Raw genomic sequence first — 21,146 nt, forward strand, 5'->3', positions numbered from 1 at the left:
AGATTTTATATTTTTGCTGTAATTCGATTTTGCTAACATATTGTGGCGTTTAAGAACGCACCTTCTTATGATGCGTAAGCCGGAACGCACGAGAGGGGGAAAAAGAAGATAGTCTGGACACGGGACCTTTTTACCGCCGAAAATTTAAACGGACAAAAAAATAATAATGTGTATAACTTAGAACTCCTATTGTTTCAACTGTGGTGTTAATTATATACAATATGGACTCCCTCAATATTCTTTTTATATGTTCAATTAAAAAAAAAAAAAACTGAGCTAGTCCACGTTTTGCCTTCGACAGATAAACAAAGAATTAGTTCATAACTGGTTTTATTACTAATTTACATTAAATTACATTTGTTACATGGAATAGAAGTGCATAAATAAACTTAAAACTAGTTTGAGACTCGAAGATTTTATGATTTAGACAGAATCTCTTTCATCGCGAGCTCTATCTTCAGCTGGATGCACGCGACCCTCTCTTGAAAGATCTGGTTGATCAAATTCAGTCTTTTCTGCTCGAGCAAAGCGTTTTCTTTCATCAGCCTCTGTTTTAACTCTTGCTCATCGATGCTGGAATTTTCTTTGGCATCTTTGTTATTCTGTAGGTTGCATTCCTGTTTGTTCTTCAGAGCGACGTAACTCCTCAGTTTGACAATCTCGAATTGTTCCGAATTGATCTTCGCTTGCAACAACGACTTCAGTTGCAGGTATTCAGCGTTCTCTAATTCGAGACGCAACACTTTGAGTTCTTTCTCGGTGAGTTTCGGTTTATCTTGGACGGGTTCCGTAGCTTGTGTTTCCTCTGTGGTCGTTTTTTTGTCCGGCTTGAAGTCGAAGTTGTCTTCGAATTCCGCCTCGAAGGTTGCGTCTTGGTCGAGCGGCGATTCCTTGGGTTCGAACGCGTCGACTGGCCTCTCGACTTCGCGGACTGGCTTCTCGACTTCGCGGACTGGCCTCTCGACTTCGCGGACTGGCCTATCGACTTCGCGGACCGGCTTCTCGGCTTCGGTCGGCTGCGAGCTCCCTCGCGTCGTCTCCTCGTCCGGTTGCTTCTCGTCTACGGATGATTGCTGCGTGGGCACCGCGTTAGGCTCCGTTGACTTTTGTACCGAACGAAGTTTACGCTGTAACAAAACATCAATTATCGATAATAACTATTAGTCAATCATTCTATAAAATTCAAATTTTGCTGGTGGTAAGAGTTCTTGTGAGTCTATTCTGTCCCCGTCTGTTACTGCCGTGAAGCAGTAATGCGTTTCGGTTTGAAGGGTGGGGCAGCCGTTGTAACTATACGGAGACCTTAGAACTTATATCCCAAGGTGGGTGGCGCATTTACGTTGTAGATGTCTATGGGCTCCAGTAACCATTTAAGACCAGGTGGGCTGTGAGCTCGTCCACCCATCTAAGCAATAAATAAAAAAAAAACGAGTGTGAATTCAAATAACTCTTGAGGCGTATTCATTAGACGTACTACGGGTTCTAACATTACCTTGAGTTGTGTTACAATTCGCTGCGCCTCCCATAGTTGTTGGTCTCTGGCGGCCGTTATGAAGCCGGCGTGCATCTCCGCGTGGATCTGACTGAGAAGAGACTCTTGTTTCCGCAGCTCCGCGCTCATCTCGGCGGCGGAGTCGGGGAAGTCGGCCGGCAGCGAGTGGAGAGGCGGCACGTATCTGTCAATACAGCGAAATGAAATACGTATTTAACTAATGTGAACACGATTGACTTCCACGGTGTAGGAATAACATCTCTACTAATATATAAATCTACAGTGGCTTTTACGGATGCTCCGTTATAACTAATGAACCATGCATCCGACTGACTTGAAACTTGGTATCCATGTTGAAAATACATGTACTTAATGGATACGCTAATATTTATGTGAGTGTTGGACTCCCTAATAATAATGACAATAAATAATAATGTTAATTTTAAATGCCAAGCGAAGCGGGAGAGTACAAAATTATAATTTGCGTAATCACTGGTGCCAGGACCTCTTGCGAGTCCGCGCGGGTGGGTACCACCACCCTGCCTATTTCTGCCGTGAAGCAGTAATGTGTTTCGGTTTTAAGGGCGGGACAGCCGTTGTAACTATACTAAGACCTTAGAACTCACATCTCAAGGTGGGTGGCAGCATTTACGTTGTAGATGTCTATGGGCTCCTAACCTCTGAGAACAGCGAGGCGATTGTGTTTCGTATCGCGAAATATTTATTGGAAACTCAAACATCAATTTATTGACACTAATCGCGCGCCATCTGTCCTAAGCTGAATAGAGTTCCGGAGTAAAGTTCATCCATACTACCTGGAGCCACTGCGTTCATTGACAGTGCGTTTCCAGAGATCTTTTTTGCCACGTACCATCCGGCTATGGAATGAGCTCCCCTCCACGGTGTTTCCCGAGCGCTGTGACATGTCCTTCTTCAAACGAGGCTTGTGGAGAGTATTAAGTGGTAGGCAGCGGCTTGGCTCTGCCCCTGGCATTGCTGAAGTCCATGGGCGACGGTAACCACTCACCATCAGGTGGGCCGTATGCTCGTTTGCCTACAAGGGCAATAAAAATAAAATAAAAAAAAAGAATGGCAGGTTAAAGAAAAGACTTTTCTTTATAAAAAAAAATTTTTTTTTTGTTTGCTTAAACTGGTGGACGAGCTCACAGCCCATCTGGTGTTAAATGGTTACTGGAGCCCATAGACATCTACAACGTAAAAGGAATAACCTTCACCGTGGAAGTCAATCGTGTTACATTTGTTACATTTGAACAATTGTTAAGTACGTATTTCAATAGATAAATAATAATTGGTACCCGCCTGCGGGATTCGACCACCGTTGCATCGCTACATACGAATGCACCGGACGTCTTATCCTTTGGGCCACGACGACTTAAATAATAACTTACTTCGTGAGTCGGACGTTAGGGAACAGTTTTTCCGATTTCGTTACGAGGTAAGTCAGCAGATTGAGTGACATATTCAAAGCCGCTCCCATAGCTGCCATTATCGTTTGTATGTTCGCTTGATTCACCTGGAATATTAAATTTATTATATTTGGATTTTTTTTTATTGCCCTTGAAGGCAGACGTACACACGGCCCACCTGGTACAATGGTTACCGTTGCCCATGGACTCCAGCAATAGCAGGGGCAAAGCCAATCTGTTGCCTACCGATAGCATTGAATCTTGTTATGTTATCTAACTGTATGTATTTACAATCACTGATAAGGATCATTCGAGGTCTTTAAGGAATAACATGCCGTAATGACGTATACTAAAACTATACATTTGGTTAGATTGTGAAATTAATATTTTTTTTATTGATTGTAGGGGTAGTGGTCTATTTCCTTTTCGCTAAATGGTATGGTTTTTTGACACCCTACATTTTTTATCTTGACATAGATTAAATCAGTTGGACCGTAAGCTTGTTTGTTCATCTATAGCCATAAAATACTTTTTTGGATGACTAATGATTGAAATTCGACCATAATAATCACTTATTATGGTCGAATTTCAAAATTAAGATTCACTTTTAAGTATCACATTTTCTCTTTTTCTATAACTTTTTATTGATAATACTTAATAGCTAACAGACAAAAGAAAATACTAACTAGCTGATTTATTTTCTCTTATATTATACAGATTCTTTGAACGATTGATTCACAAACTATAGCCAAAGTTGAGATTCCAAGTAAAGACGAATTCCTATGGAAAATATTTTTGAATAAGATCTGAGAGAGATCTGACCTTATCGCTCTATAATGTAGAAATGTATGCACTACCATACCAACGCCTCAAAGTAAGGCAGTAATATCGCCACAAACCCAAAAGATATAGATTACTATTTACATGACTTATTTACTACAAAATACACAAAAAAGGTTCGTATCACTAACAGAATAAGCAAAAACAAATTTGAAAATATCGTAACCGGTCCGACTTTATCAGTTAGAAGAACAAAAGTGCCAAATGCAAGTAGAGTCACAAACCTGCTCGTTGGAGACAACGTGATGGAAATGTCTCATCAGCCAAGCCAGCAGATTGTGGTTACAGTTCGGCAGCTTATTGATGAGGTTCGTCATCGTCACTTCCCGCTGAGGTTCGGCTATAGCGGTGGCTTGTTCGAACTGTCCGTGCAGCTCTTGTGTTAGTATCGATTCCGGGAGTTCACTGCGATGTGGAGATTCGTATATATAAACATACATTAAATCGTTATATTGATAAACAGTCAAACTTTTATTTGTGACGATCTAGCGTCAGATTTTAATTGCCTATAACTATTATACTAATTATATGTGAACAATTATTAAGATCGCAGCGAATGCGTCATGTCTCTACGAATCTTAGCACAATCGTAATTATTTACATGACGTTTTTTTTAATGTAATTTATTATGTAAACAAATTAAGCTAATTGATAAATTTTGATATTATAATTAAGAGATTGGTAGTAGTGGGGTGTATAGGGAGGCTTTCGCATGGGCGTTACTATTATCGTGCTTATCTTGGCTGCTAAATAGTTTTCTTCTTCTTTATATTTTGGCTCCGGCACGGTTTGTGCATTAGCAAGTAATAAGATTTTTATAATTCGCCGATTTAATTATTTACAGCTTTGAATACTAAAAAACGAAGGAAACCCAAATTAATCAACTGAGATGAAATTAAATGAAATGAGATGAGATGTAATGGGATGAAATATAATCTCAGTAAAATGGTGTTTATTTACTGAGACTTTTCCAGTTGACTTTTTGGAGGATCCCGAGAAGCTACGTCTAGCGACTTTGTCACATTTTCCCACATTTGTGCACTTTCACAAATATTAAACAGTTAATAAACCACCGTTATTACACATTTAAACCTGAAGATACACTAAATAGACAAAATAAAACAATTCACACAACTTCGCTCTTCGCGTTTCCACCAAAAAGTCTGCTAAATAGTCAAGCTGTTATTCAATTCAATAGAGACCTTAACCTCATATCTTAAAGTGGGTGGCGCCATTCATTAAGACGTCTATAGTTTCCGTCTATTGTAGTGTTCAGGCAATTAATAAATAGAGTATATTGTTATCGAATACTCTGCCGATCGGTATTATATATGCCAAGTGCCAAGTCATGTTAAAAGACATGCCGAGTTTCACGATAACATTTCGAGGTGACAGGCGAGGGTATCATAGTTTGAACAGACGTTTGCCAGTTGGAATATTAAAAAGTATTAGGGTTCTTTACCTGATGAAAGCTTTGAGCATAGCGCAAGCGACAGGAACGTCCCAGTGATACGGGAATGTAGGCCCTCGATCCGTGAACAGCTTCCTCAGTTGTTGAAACTTTATCTTATCCGGTTCGGTCCGGTATATATCTTTCGATTTTAATCCGTGTGCCTAGAATATAAATATCATATTTTTGATGATTTAATCCTATTTACCATGTAGTCGTAGCTAGAGCTAGAGAATAGATAATCCGCCAAAATCCTGAAATGCGCTAACGACATTTTCAAGTTCCGAAAAAGAAGATGTAGTCGTCAGTATTTTTTCTTTCCTTATAATTCAAAGAGCGAACCATACCGTATATTAACTATCTCCTTTTTTATCTACCTAAGCTGATGGTCTAGAGAGATCACAACAGCGTCACCGGGCTAGTAGGTGAACTCATGGGGCTCAAACCTGACGATGTTGCTAACATTATAGAGGAAATTTCGAATGTCGTTTATAAGCATCTTATTTGGCCCAAATATTTCTCTTCCTTATATAAATTATGAGTGCAGAATTATTCATTACAGATTTAGAAAGTAGACTATATATAATAGATCATATATTAAAAACAATTTTAATAGCAACCATCATGATTTGTAACTACGATAAGATTGTTTTATTATACGTTGAATTCACGAAGCGTATCTTATACCTTTAAACGAGCAATTCTTGTATTCTATATAATCTGAATCTCGGAAACGGCTCCAACGATTTTCATAAAATTTAGTATACAGGGGATTTCGGGGGCGATAAATCGATCTAGCTACGATTTATTTTTAGAAAATGTTGTTTTATTCGTGTTTTCAATAATCAACTTTATCGATAATCAACTTTATGACTCTTCCCGATGTCTATTTGCGAATAATAATACTATTTTTCTTAATTGAGAGAAACTAACTGCTTTAAAGACACAATAACACTAAAGCTATTTCAGCAGATGGCGTTGTTAAGCCACCCGAAGCCAATGAGTGTTTGGTTTAAGGTTAGACCAAGAAAATGAATTGTTCATTTATATTATTTGTGACTTTTTAACTCACGTGGTCACTTAAAAATGCCTAAACGTTCTTGGAATATTTCATTATTTTATCAATATGTAATTCGTGTTTAAATATAATTTCTAAAAAAACACAATTTATCAAAAAATAAATAAAAATACGGTCATCGTCTAGTGTAAATTATGAGTGCAAAATTATTTATCAAAGATTTAGAAAGTTGACTATACAATAGAACACCATCACATAATACATTAAAAAAAAAAACTATTAAAAACATTTTTAGTAGCAACCATCATGATTTGTAACTACGATGAGATTGTTTTATTGGACGTTGGATTCACGAAGCGTATATTAGGTATACCTGTAAGTAATCGATGCTGTCTCGGACGACCAGCGGCAGACCGGTGTCGTCATGGCAACGAGAGCGCTCCACAGACTGTTGCAGTGGTACACCGAATATAGGGAGCGCAACTGAAAAAAAAATTACAACTTTTTTTTTTGTGCTTAGATGGGTGGACGAGCAGCCGTTGTAACTATACTTGAGACCTTAGAACTTATATCTCAAGATGGGTGGCGCATTTACGTTGTTGATGTCTATGGGCTCCAGTAACCAAAATTACGTTGAAAGTTTCCGTTGCATAGACAAAATACCCCATCCTCACGGATCGTTTGGAACCTCTGGGTCTGCGGAAGGACTTCGGTTCCCTCTGTATTTTGTACCGTATGTTCCATAGGGAGTGCTCTGAGGAGTTGTTCGAGATGATACTGGCATCTCGTTTTTACCATCGCACCGCCCGCCACCGGAGTAGAGTTCATCCATACTACCTGGAGCCACTGCGGTCATCCACAGTGCGTTACCAGAGGTCTTTTTTGCCACGTACCATCCGGCTATGGAATGAGCTCCCCTCCACGGTGTTTCCCGAGCGCTATGACATGTCCTTCTTCAAACGAGGCTTGTGTAGAGTATTAAGCGGTAGGCAGCCCCTGGCACATTGCTGAAGTCCATGGGCGACGGTAACCACTCACCATCGGGTGGGCCGTATGCTCGTCTGCCTACAAGGGCAATAAAAAAAAAAATCAAGTCAAGCTAATAAAAGCGCAATTGAGTCGACTATTATCAAAGGCGGCAATGTGACTTTTGGACAATTATTGGTAAATCAGAAAAACGAATTATTGACTTTGTATTCCATTGGCAGTCACGAAACTATTCTGAACGACATCTTAGATAAATAACAGGTTAAGTATTAACCTTTATTTAATGCAGGTTTTGAACCGTATTCTTTGAAGGAGACGATTATATTCAAATCGATCTGTATTGACATATCAATAACATTTTTTTGTCCAAATGCACAGATTGCCACCTTTGATAATAGACGACTCAATTATAGGATACCTATTATTTCCAAGGTAAAACAATCTATGTAACTTCGTTACTGTAAATAAACTACTTTTACGATACGAATGGAAAACTTTTGTCTCCGAATTTGTGCACCTTAATATTCTTTATGTATTTTACTTATCAGCATAACATAGCCTTGCCGAAATGTTGACTAAACAAGAATTAATTCGTACAACGTTTGTCATACTAAATTCGTTGTAAAACCATTAAAAACAAAAACTGAAAAAAAAACACATACTATTCGAATAAATTAAAATGTTGTCTTTCATGTATCCCAAAACATCTCAGCAGAAATCTATACTAATATTAAAAGAGGAAAGATTTGTTTGTTTGTTTGTTTCGAATAGGCTCCGAAACTACTGGACCGATTTGAAAAATTTTTTTTCCATTAGAAGCCGACATTGTCCCTGATGAACATAGGCTTTTTTTTTTTTTTTTTAATTTTTTTTTTTTTGGTTTCATGTATGTTTTAATGTTTCTGAAGCGAAGCGAGGGCGGGTCGCTAGTAGTTAAATAACTTTACATCGGCGAATGAACTAAATTTATGACAATTTTTAATAATACCTAAAACAAAATACTCAATTATGTCGATCGATATCAGATTATATAGTGTTCGAACTAAATAATCTTATCAATTCATTAAGCTCACTAAGAGTAGCTAGTATACACAGAAATAGTATACATAGTAGTAATACATAGAAATGTTACGCTTACCGTCTATTAAAAATCCGTTGGCAAAAGGATTCATTGTTTCGACGGTAATGTTAATAAAACAGAAGAATAAAACGAAACATCGTCATTACTGAACGCGAAAGCAAAATAGACTAACTAAATTAAATAAAAAAACGGTTAATAAAGGTTACAGCGTTTACTAAACACCACGGAACGATTTAAATTTTATTCTGCGTTATCGTACACGCCCTCAAATTATTTGCACAGATAATACATTATCAGAGTTGCATGAAACGTTATTTGGTATGTATAATAGTTTTTCTCTCACTCTCATGTTTGTAAGTGTTAGTTTAAAAAATTGCACGTCTTTATGCAAAATTTTCGTTGTACCAAAGACTTGCAAACTGCGATTTCAGCATGCCAAATGGTGCATGGCATGCAATGGCATGGTCCAAATTGATTAATTAATTTAATAAACACAAAAAAAAATATGCTTTTTAATAAATGCCATTTTTCTAAATTGGAATAGAGAGCATGTGTATATGAAATAAGTTCGCACTTAGTTATTTTTATCTCCATTCGGTCATAATTTTGCATGGGAAAATAAAAATGAATCAAGTCATAATGTTCGAAATAAATCATTGATATTGACTACTAAAGTTCATAGTTAATTTTAATAATGCCGATAAAAAAATAAACTCAATCAAAAATAGGCAACAATTGCCGAATGTGAGAGAATTGTTCAAGTTTTTAAAAAATCGCTACAGATTTAGGTCTTTAATATCAATCGTGGTTTAAACTAAAGATTAAAACCATTTTAGTTCAAATGTGATCCATGGATTCTTTCATGGATTGTTTTTTCATAATATCTGTACACGACCCGGTCTGTATGGCTGTTTCCGAGTCGTGTAATAATATTTTCTGCTGTCTGTTTGTGCGCTGGTAGAAGACGGCTGTTTCTTTCGATGGGTTTCGGCTTCTGTAGCGAGGTTTCACAGGTAACTGTCTGGTTCACTGGTAGCTGATTCACTGGTGGTTTTCTGATAACTGTACTATTGGAGAACTGCTGGTAACTGTTTCTATTTTGCTGATGGTTCTTTGTCGAAGATTCACTGGGAACTGTTTTTGCCTATAAATGGCCATCCTTTTATATTTATTTCAGTACCCCATCTCGCGACGCGCTATCGACGCGCCACTTTCGGGGGTCCCTTGATCTGTATGTTACCGTAGTGAAAGCGCTCCACAAATCGTTCCTATTGGTCTATTTACATTCTCTGATCTGATACACTAACATATTGACTATAAAATAACTTAAGATTATACATTTATGTTACGTAATTACTTATGAACTATATTAATTCTATTTGTTTGATAAAACTATTTAAAACCCTATTTCGTCCTGCACATTACTCCCGCCGTGCGAGTCCGTCGCATTATTTCTCGGTGCAGGATGGTCTTCTTCGATGGGCAGGATCAGTAGTTTTCGTACTGGTCTCCGTAGAACTCCCCCTTTGGTTCTGATATCTACGGTGCGCACCACGTTGTCGGGTCCTGGATACGTCGCGATCACTTTTCCTCGCACCCATGTGTTTCGTGGCAAGTTGTTGTCCACAAGCTGGACTAAATCTCCGTTTTTCACGGGGATGCCTCGGCCATGAGGCTCCCGCCGGTGCTGCAGCTCGGGGAGATACTCTCTAACCCACCTCGTCCAGAACAGGTCAGCGAGTCGTTGTGCCGCTCTCCAACTGTTTCGCGTCAATGTGTCTCTTTCATCAAATGTCCCTGGTGTTGGTACTCGCCCCGGCCCGCCTAGTAGTAAGTGGTTCGGGGTTAGGGCTTCGGGGTCGTCCACGCTGACCGAAACGTGAGTCAAAGGCCGACTGTTTACCGTATATTCTATTTCAGCTAATAACGTCGAGAGCACTTCCTCCGTTGGACTTCGCTCATGGAGTGTTGCCGTTAACGCGACCTTTACCGAGCGCACCATCCTTTCCCAGGCACCTCCCATGAACGGTGCTCCGGGTGGGATGAATCTCCAGGAGATCGTTCTGTTCGCTGCTTCCTTTGCGGTTGCACCGTCGATGGCTCGGCGTAGTTCTCTGTCTGCTCCTTTTAAGTTGGTGCCGTTGTCCGACCATATCTGCGTCGGACAACCTCGTCGTGCTATCATTCTTCGGAGCGCCATTACTGCAGAGTGGGTGTTTAGTGATGCGGCTATTTCAAGATGTATGGCTCGTATTGTTAGACAAGTGAATATTGCTACGTATCGCTTTTGGTTGGTTCGTCCGACTGTGACTGTTAGCGGACCGAAGTAATCAACTCCCGTGAAAGTGAATGGTCTTTTGTGATGGGCTAGACGGCACAGTGGTAGATCTCCGGTCCTCGGGTACGACGGTATCTGTGTCTTCATTCTGCATTGTAGGCATTTGTTCACTATGGTGCGAGTCACTGGGCGTATACGCACTATCCAGTATTGCTGACGACACTCGTTAATTGTAGCTTCGACTCCAGCATGATGTAATCTGTGATGAATATATTTTATCCACAACTTAGTTGTGAGGTGGTTTCCGTCCAGGATCACCGGGCTCTTTATTTCTGTTGGTATTCGTTCTGCTGCTTCGATACGGCTTCGTATTCGTAGGTATCCGTTCTCATATACAATACTGAGTTTGTGGAGGCGGCTATTCTGGTTCACGCCTCCTCGTTGTTGGATGTCCTTGATTTCTTGAGCGAAGCTTTCTTCTTGTGTCGCGCGCATAAGCAGTTCCTCAGCCGTTTTCAATGTTTCAGCTGAGATCGGATGGTATTTTCTATCTTCCGTTTTGGTTTTAAAGGATTTCGGCGAAACCATTGTTCGTTGTTTACGTTCGGCCCACGCGGGGTCTGCTTCTTTGTTTCTTTTGTTTTTTCTATGGTGTACCTGTTCTGTTCTGCGCCTACAAAGTTGTATAAACTGTAGGACTCTGGCTGTGGTGTATCGGAGTCTTTCCCATTTCGAGAACCGGGATACGTCTGGTAAACCTTCAGTTAGTCTGTTTTTAAGGTTGACGGCGATCGTGTGATGTATCTTTTCTTCGCCTGTCGGTTCTATTGTTGCTGTTGCTGATTCCGTAGGCCAGGATTCTTCTTGCTGGTGTAGGAATTCCGGTCCTCTGAACCATCTGTGTTCGTTGTCGAACGATATTGGCACGTCTCTAGTTGCGTCGTCGGCCACGTTATGCTTCGTGGGTACCCATCGCCACTCGTTTACTGTTGAACTATCTTCTATAGCAGCCAGGCGGTGGGCGACGTATGGTTTGTACGAGCGTGATCCCGTTCTTATCCATGTTAATACTGTCTTACTGTCGGTCCAGAAGGTCTTCGAATCCGGCTTTCTGTCGTGTTCCGCTATTACAGCTTCAGCGAGGCGTGTTCCGAGAGCGGCGGCTTGTAGTTCCAGTCTCGGTATAGAAGTGAGTTTCAGGGGCGCTACCTTTGCTTTGCTCATAATCAGTGACACGTCGATTCTATTATTCGGACTTATCGTTCGCCAGTATAGTGCTGCAGCGTAGGCGGATTCACTTGCGTCGGTGAAGACGTGTAGCTGTAATGTGGTCGTGTCGCTGTAGTTTAAGTAACATCTTGGGATGGCTATATTGTGCAGGTTTCTCAGCTGCTTCACCCAGGCCTGCCAGTGTGTCGACAGGTCGTTATCTATTTCATCGTCCCATGATGTTCCTCGCCGCCACACTTCTTGCAGAAGTTGTTTTGCTCTATTTGTGACTGGGGACACGAAGCCTAGCGGGTCGAATAACGACATTACGACTTTTAGTGCTTCTCTCTTGGTCGGGGTCTTGCCTTCGACGAGCGGTGGAGGTATTCTTGTCAGATTGAGGTCGAAGGTAAGCACGTCCTTTTCTGTTTTCCATATGAGCCCGAGTACTCGTTCAGTTTTTTCTTCAGGCTTGTACAGTTCCACTTGATTTCCATTTTCGTTTTCACCAAGGGTTTCAAGTAGGCTCAGCGAGTTTGACTTCCACTGTTTTAATTCAAAATGAGCTTTTTCGTGTATACGACGAACGTCTGTTGTTATGCGTACTGCATCTTTTAAAGTTTTAAAGCTGTCCAAGTAGTCGTCTACGTAGTGTTTGTTCTGTATTGCGGCTGCCGCCTCCGGGTGCGTGGCTTCATGTTTCTGGGCGTTCAAGTTCTTTACATATATTGCTGTAGAAGGAGAACTTGACGCACCGAAGATCAACGAGGTCATTCTGTATTCTTCTGGGGGCTTGTCATCTCGGCGATCTTTGCGCCAGAGATAGCGGAGCGCGTCTCTGTCTTCATGTCTCAATTTCACTTGCATGAACATCTCCTTGATGTCTGCTGTTACTGCTATATTATGCTGTCTAAATCGCATTATCACTCCTGGTAGTGATTGGAGTAGGTCCGGTCCCTTAAGCAGCATATCATTTAAAGCTACCCCTCTTGTTCTGGCGGCGGCGTCGTGGACGACTCGGAGTTTTTCCGGCTTCAGGGGGTTCACGACGGCGAAGTGAGGTAGATACCACGTTCTGTTCTCTGTTTTTGTTTTTGGAGCGGGCTCGGCGTAGCCTTTCGCGACGAGTGCTTCCATCTGTTCTGTGTATTTCTGTTTCAGTTCCGGATTACGATCGAGTTTGTTTTCTATATTTATCAGTCGCTTTAACGAGTTATTGTAGTTGTCTGGTAGACTGACATTATCTGTTTTCCAGAGCAGAGCAGTTTCGTATCTTCCATCTGTTGTGTGGACTGTATTGCTGTTGAGGATGCGAAGCGCCTGTTCCTCTGGGTCTGTTTTTGGTCTTCTTGGTGTGATGCATAGCGCATCCATAGCGAAATACTGTTTTACCAGGTTTTCTATTTTATCATCTTCCTGGGTTTCGCTAGCATGATTTATGTAGTTTATATGGTGGCCTAGGGTACGAGTGCGACCTCCATGCAATACCCAGCCTAGAGGTGTCAGTGACGCTATTGGCTGATTCCTGTTGCCTCGTCTAACTTTCGAAGCTAGTAGCATGTGCCAGTTGTCTTGGCCAATCAGGATTCCAGGTTTCGCGTTCTCGTACGTGATGATGTCACTGATATCTCGTAGGTGCGAATACTCATCTATCTGTTCCTTTGGTATTTTTTGTGCTGTTACTTGTAGGTCGTTAACTGTTCTCACTTGTATTATTTCTTTTCGACTGTTGAGGCCTCTGAGCGTGAGGTTGACTCTTCTTGACCTTGTTTCCGTTGATTTTATGTTGTTAATCGCCTGTATGTGTAACGGATCGATTGGTCCTGTTATTCCAGTCTTCTTGCAAATGATTTCGTCTATGAGTGTCACCGTTGATCCATCGTCAAGCAGCGCGTATGTATCAACCGTGCCTATCGGTCCTTGTACTTGGACTGGGATTATTTTCAAATAGGACTGTTTCTGTTTTCCGGTCCAAGCGGAATTAATGTTCTCTGTTGTTTCGTTGTCACTGTTGTCTGTTTTTTCAATTTTTCTGTCGAAGTGTAGCATCTTGTTGTGAGTATATTTGCAATTATTGATGCCACACGTCTTCGGTTTACAGTTGTGGGTTTTATTCTTATACTGTAGACATCGGAAACACAGGTGTTTATTCTTAGCGATGTCCCATCTTGTGTTTGAGTCTGCCTTCTTGAATATGTAGCAGTCTGTTGTGGTGTGTTCGGTGTTGCTACATAACGGACATTTAGCTCGTGATGGCTTCTCACTGACTATGTGCACGTTTTGTGTGCGTCTGTTATGTTGTGCGGGCTGCGAGTAGTGGCCCGCCTGTTCAGGCTGTGCATAAGGGCTGCACAGTTCGGCTTCTCTTTTCATGAATTTTTCAAATTTAATCAGATCCGGATCCTCCTTCGGTTGTATCGCGGTGAAGTCGTAGTATCGGTAACGTAGTGTTGGTGTGAGTTTTTCTAACATTGTTTTGGTAGTTTCCGGATTATATAAGTAATGTGTGCAATTTAATGCAAGAAGCGTAGCTACGGCGTTGGTCACCTTACTGGAGAATATACAAATGTCTCTTGGTGTTTCTGTTAGTCTTGGCAGAGCTCGTAGCGTGTCTAACTCCGTTATGGCTATCGTTTCCGGTCTTCCGAATCGCGCTTCTAGACTTCTTATGACGTCGGACGGATCAGCGTTTGTTATAAGTAATCCGTCAACGGCTTCCTTTGCCCTTCCTTTCAGGTTCCTTCTGAGTCTGTTTATATTTTCTGTTTTTGTAAAGGAATTCATTGTCTCTTGATAAGCTGCACGAAAGGATAGCCAATCTTGGTGATTTCCATTAAAGAATGGCAATTCTGTGTATCTTGGTTCGCGGGCGGCTTTGACGGCGAGTGTTATTGCTGCGGTTAGATCTGAGAAGTCTTGTTTGTCGCAGGCTCCCGCCGGTGTTTCCTTATGTCGGTCGTGATTTTCCGTTTTTGTGGGTTGGGTTTCCAACCACGTGCCCACTCTTTCGTCGAGTTCTGACTTACTGTATTCTGATTCGCTGTTTTCGTCATCAGATCCAGCTTCGAGCGTGGCCAATCGGGCGGCTGCTAACTCCACCTGTAGGCGGGCGAGCTCTTCTCTAGCTTTGGCTATCTTCTGTTCTTTTCTGTTTCGCGACCGGTCAGTTTTGACTGTACCGGCGCCCTGTTTTGTTGGCACGTCATTCTGTTTGGCTATATACTGTTTGACGGCCTCTGTTTTTGAGTTCCCAGGTTTCTCTGCGACTTTCGTCGTGGCTTCTGTGTTGGCTGTTGCGCACGATGATTCTGTTGTGGGGGCTACCAGACTCATGACGGTATTCGCGGTTGTTTCTGTCCACACGCTCTGTGTTGTAGCTGTGGTTTCTGAGGGCGGCGACTGTTTTGTTTCGATCCGTCCTCTTCCTGTTGACCGCGTTATCGGCATTGTTCCAGTTTCCTTTTCAAAACGTATCCTCTACCCGGCTCGAGAGAATAATGAAATGTGTCCTCTATCCGGCTCGAATGGACCATGAAATGTACACGACCCGGTCTGTATGGCTGTTTCCGAGTCGTGTAATAATGGTTTTTGCTGTCTGTTTGTGCGCTGGTAGAAGACGGCTGTTTCTTTCGATGGGTTTCGGCTTCTGTAGCGAGGTTTCACAGGTAACTGTCTGGTTCACTGGTAGCTGATTCACTGGTGGTTTTCTGATAACTGTACTATTGGAGAACTGCTGGTAACTGTTTCTATTTTGCTGATGGTTCTTTGTCGAAGATTCACTGGGAACTGTTTTTGCCTATAAATGGCCATCCTTTTATATTTATTTCAGTACCCCATCTCGCGACGCGCTATCGACGCGCCACTTTCGGGGGTCCCTTGATCTGTATGTTACCGTAGTGAAAGCGCTCCACAAATCGTTCCTATTGGTCTATTTACATTCTCTGATCTGATACACTAACATATTGACTATAAAATAACTTAAGATTATACATTTATGTTACGTAATTACTTATGAACTATATTAATTCTATTTGTTTGATAAAACTATTTAAAACCCTATTTCGTCCTGCACAATATCAATATGAAAACCAACATAATTTAGCTAAACTGAAATGATGTTTAGCGTGTAGCAACATTTTGAGATTCAATTTATAAAGCTGAAATTACTTTACTGTAATTGACAGTTTTTTTCCTACTTATGCTGATAGCCTTGAGAGGCTATTTCAGATTACCCTAGCGTGTGTAGGTGAGCTCACGGGGCTCTAACCGGAGAATTGCTAACACTGACCCTAGCAAGAGCAGTGCTTCGCAGAATCTACCACCGGATCGGAAGCGCGACCCACTGAGAAGATCCGGCGAGAAACTCAGTGGGCTGTGTCTGTGGGTTAATTCGCTCGTCGAGCCCTTCGTCGCAAGCGACGGGTTCGACGAGAACGGTGACCGGAAATTGACAGATGATGAATGATTTAAAAAAAATAACTGTAGATTGAGGGGAAAAGACGTTCTCAATTTTTTTTAGATAGTTTTCTGAATTATTGGACAGTTTAGTAAGACAATATAATTAATATATAAAAAACTGATATTGTAAAGAATCAAACAAAGGAGCAAACAAACAAAAAAGATAATCAAAGAATAGAATAGTTTATTTGTTTTCATTTATTAGCCTTGCACAATTCAGAATCGGACGTGAGTTTATAGATGCCTATGTTTATTTACGGAGTTTGACACGAAACAACAGCTGATGATTTAGATCGGCCATTTTGAAAAGAATAGCTTAAACCCAATCTCATTGTTTAACTGTACCCTGGTGGCCGCTTAATCCTTTTAGTTTAAACTCCAATTGATATTACGGGTTTACTCTGTACCAATTTCATTCGCATTGTACGTTCATTCACATGTGTACAACAACCACACGCCCAAATTTTATAAATACAAATTATGCTATACGGCTTAGTCTGTTTTAAAATTGGGTGTTTAGTGTTTATAACTTTTTCTAAATACCTAATTATGTTCTTGATGATTTGATGACGTTCTAATGATGATTCTTATGACAAACCTTTATATTTAATTTTATTGAAAGTCTTTTTTGGGGATAGTTTTTAGTTTATTGAAGGTAGGACCTCTTGTGAGTCCGCACGGATAGGTACCACCAACCTGTCTATTTATGCCGTGAAGTAGTAATGCGTTTCTGTTTGAAGGGTGGGGCAGCCATTGTAACTATACTGAGACCTTAGAACTTGTATCTCAAAGTTGGGTGGCGGCATTTACGTTGTTGATGTCTATGGGCTCCAGTAACTACTTAACAGCAGGTGGACTGTGAGCTAGTCGATCTATCTAAGCAATAAAAACAAAAACAATTTTTTTACGAATATTGATTGCTCTCAAACATAAGTACGAACTAACGATAGGTCATTAGTGAAACATGGAGTAGACGAGGAAAAAAATGCTTCAAAATTTTTCCGATATCCGATAAGACAAAGTATTTTTGTATTTTTTACCCGAATTAGAACGGACTGACGGACGTCCAAAAAAAACATATTTTTTAAAAAAAGATTCTGGTTTACACTCAATAGAACATTCTAGTATTATTGATTTTGTTATTATATTTGTTTCATTAGTAATCATAAAAAACTAAAATAGATATCTATTTGCGTGGCTAATAACTCAATGTGACATGTTCTATGCCGATTTATGCGGACGGCAGGTCCAAGTCCTTAGATTAGTGCCACGCATATGTCAGAAATAGGCAGGATGGCGGTACATACCCGTGAAATTTTCCACCCAAAAAGCCAGCAGAAATTGGTATAACGGTTATAAAATAATAATTGCGATTAAAATTACCGATCTCACTTGATACATTTTAACCAAACAAGCCAACATATTTTATTACATTTATTATATTACCAAAGATTAATATTTAGTGTTCTTAGCAAAAGTATAATCGCAACACCATTCGTGCAGGCGTTACGAATTGCGTACATTGAACGACTGTAAACGTTTCAAATCGCGTTACCGTGAAACGACTTCTCATAATGGAACCTACAATGGTACGTTTAAACATAATTTACAAAGGTTTTTTTTATTTATTGGAACTGCTCCGTTTTGAAACATGTATGTGCAATAAGAGAGCAAAGTTGTTTTTTGTTTCGAGTGCAGTGTGCTTAGTGCGAGTTTTTTATTAACGTTCTCGATAGCGTAAAAGTTAGCTCATATTTGTATGGAATAGGATCGTTTACTCGGTGCGCTCGTGAATCAATCATAGAATCTTTCGCTTGCTCGGGACTCAAAATCAGTGTGCTTAGCGCGAGTTTTTTATTAACGTTCTCGATAGCGTAAAAGTTAGCTCATATTTGTATGGAATAGGATCGTTTACTCGGTGCGCTCGTGAATCAATCATAGAATCTTTCGCTTGCACGGGACTCAAAATCAGTGTGCTTAGTGCGAGTTTTTTATTAACGTTCTCGATAGCGTAAAAGTTAGCTCATATTTGTATGGAATAGGATCGTTTACTCGGTGCGCTCGTGAATCAATCATAGAATCTTTCGCTTGCTCGGGACTCAAAATCAGTGTGCTTAGTGCGAGTTTTTTATTAACGTTCTCGATAGCGTAAAAGTTAGCTCATATTTGTATGGAATAGGATCGTTTACTCGGTGCGCTCGTGAATCAATCATAGAATCTTTCGCTTGCACGGGACTCAAAATCAGTGTGCTTAGTGCGAGTTTTTTATTAACGTTCTCGATAGCGTAAAAGTTAGCTCATATTTGTATGGAATAGGATCGTTTACTCGGTGCGCTCGTGAATCAATCATAGAATCTTTCGCTTGCTCGGGACTCAAAATCAGTGTGCTTAGTGCGAGTTTTTTATTAACGTTCTCGATAGCGTAAAAGTTAGCTCATATTTGTATGGAATAGGATCGTTTACTCGGTGCGCTCGTGAATCAATCATAGAATCTTTCGCTTGCACGGGACTCAAAATCAGTGTGCTTAGTGCGAGTTTTTTATTAACGTTCTCGATAGCGTAAAAGTTAGCTCATATTTGTATGGAATAGGATCGTTTACTCGGTGCGCTCGTGAATCAATCATAGAATCTTTCGCTTGCACGGGACTCAAAATCAGTGTGCTTAGTGCGAGTTTTTTATTAACGTTCTCGATAGCGTAAAAGTTAGCTCATATTTGTATGGAATAGGATCGTTTACTCGGTGCGCTCGTGAATCAATCATAGAATCTTTCGCTTGCTCGGGACTCAAAATCAGTGTGCTTAGCGCGAGTTTTTTATTAACGTTCTCGATAGCGTAAAAGTTAGCTCATATTTGTATGGAATAGGATCGTTTACTCGGTGCGCTCGTGAATCAATCATAGAATCTTTCGCTTGCTCGGGACTCAAAATCAGTGTGCTTAGCGCGAGTTTTTTATTAACGTTCTCGATAGCGTAAAAGTTAGCTCATATTTGTATGGAATAGGATCGTTTAGTCGGTGCGCTCGTGAATCAATCATAGAATCTTTCGCTTGCACGGGACTCAAAATCAGTGTGCTTAGTGCGAGTTTTTTATTAACGTTCTCGATAGCGTAAAAGTTAGCTCATATTTGTATGGAATAGGATCGTTTACTCGGTGCGCTCGTGAATCAATCATAGAATCTTTCGCTTGCACGGGACTCAAAATCAGTGTGCTTAGTGCGAGTTTTTTATTAACGTTCTCGATAGCGTAAAAGTTAGCTCATATTTGTATGGAATAGGATCGTTTACTCGGTGCGCTCGTGAATCAATCATAGAATCTTTCGCTTGCTCGGGACTCAAAATCAGTGTGCTTAGCGCGAGTTTTTTATTAACGTTCTCGATAGCGTAAAAGTTAGCTCATATTTGTATGGAATAGGATCGTTTACTCGGTGCGCTCGTGAATCAATCATAGAATCTTTCGCTTGCACGGGACTCAAAATCAGTGTGCTTAGTGCGAGTTTTTTATTAACGTTCTCGATAGCGTAAAAGTTAGCTCATATTTGTATGGAATAGGATCGTTTACTCGGTGCGCTCGTGAATCAATCATAGAATCTTTCGCTTGCACGGGACTCAAAATCAGTGTGCTTAGTGCGAGTTTTTTATTAACGTTCTCGATAGCGTAAAAGTTAGCTCATATTTGTATGGAATAGGATCGTTTACTCGGTGCGCTCGTGAATCAATCATAGAATCTTTCGCTTGCACGGGACTCAAAATCAGTGTGCTTAGTGCGAGTTTTTTATTAACGTTCTCGATAGCGTAAAAGTTAGCTCATATTTGTATGGAATAGGATCGTTTACTCGGTGCGCTCGTGAATCAATCATAGAATCTTTCGCTTGCTCGGGACTCAAAATCAGTGTGCTTAGCGCGAGTTTTTTATTAACGTTCTCGATAGCGTAAAAGTTAGCTCATATTTGTATGGAATAGGATCGTTTACTCGGTGCGCTCGTGAATCAATCATAGAATCTTTCGCTTGCACGGGACTCAAAATCAGTGTGCTTAGTGCGAGTTTTTTATTAACGTTCTCGATAGCGTAAAAGTTAGCTCATATTTGTATGGAATAGGATCGTTTACTCGGTGCGCTCGTGAATCAATCATAGAATCTTTCGCTTGCACGGGACTCAAAATCAGTGTGCTTAGTGCGAGTTTTTTATTAACGTTCTCGATAGCGTAAAAGTTAGCTCATATTTGTATGGAATAGGATCGTTTACTCGGTGCGCTCGTGAATCAATCATAGAATCTTTCGCTTGCTCGGGACTCAAAATCAGTGTGCTTAGCGCGAGTTTTTTATTAACGTTCTCGATAGCGTAAAAGTTAGCTCATATTTGTATGGAATAGGATCGTTTACTCGGTGCGCTCGTGAATCAATCATAGAATCTTTCGCTTGCACGGGACTCAAAATCAGTGTGCTTAGTGCGAGTTTTTTATTAACGTTCTCGATAGCGTAAAAGTTAGCTCATATTTGTATGGAATAGGATCGTTTACTCGGTGCGCTCGTGAATCAATCATAGAATCTTTCGCTTGCACGGGACTCAAAATCAGTGTGCTTAGTGCGAGTTTTTTATTAACGTTCTCGATAGCGTAAAAGTTAGCTCATATTTGTATGGAATAGGATCGTTTACTCGGTGCGCTCGTGAATCAATCATAGAATCTTTCGCTTGCTCGGGACTCAAAATCAGTGTGCTTAGCGCGAGTTTTTTATTAACGTTCTCGATAGCGTAAAAGTTAGCTCATATTTGTATGGAATAGGATCGTTTACTCGGTGCGCTCGTGAATCAATCATAGAATCTTTCGCTTGCACGGGACTCAAAATCAGTGTGCTTAGTGCGAGTTTTTTATTAACGTTCTCGATAGCGTAAAAGTTAGCTCATAT

At 40.6% G+C, this 21,146-nt stretch overlaps 1 protein-coding gene across 2 annotated transcripts in view; it reads right to left on the reverse strand.

The window, feature by feature from the left end:
* Window positions 1-313: 313 nt before the first annotated feature.
* Rlip (Ral interacting protein) overlaps window positions 314-21,146 on the reverse strand; it is a 33,681-nt gene continuing 12,848 nt past the window's right edge. For both annotated transcript variants that reach the window (XM_028184293.2, XM_028184295.2), the window contains 6 exons: window positions 6,601-6,710; window positions 5,222-5,373; window positions 3,984-4,164; window positions 2,902-3,026; window positions 1,493-1,676; window positions 314-1,127 (listed from right to left, as the gene is read on the reverse strand). In XM_028184293.2, the coding sequence (XP_028040094.2) occupies window positions 417-1,127; window positions 1,493-1,676; window positions 2,902-3,026; window positions 3,984-4,164; window positions 5,222-5,373; window positions 6,601-6,710 (1,463 nt within the window). In that variant the 3' untranslated portion in view covers window positions 314-416. The remainder of the gene's footprint in view (window positions 1,128-1,492; window positions 1,677-2,901; window positions 3,027-3,983; window positions 4,165-5,221; window positions 5,374-6,600; window positions 6,711-21,146) is intronic.

This window comes from Bombyx mandarina, chromosome 07 (genome assembly GCF_030267445.1).
Source record: "Bombyx mandarina strain Sakado chromosome 07, ASM3026744v2".
Lineage (NCBI taxonomy): Eukaryota > Metazoa > Arthropoda > Insecta > Lepidoptera > Bombycidae > Bombyx > Bombyx mandarina.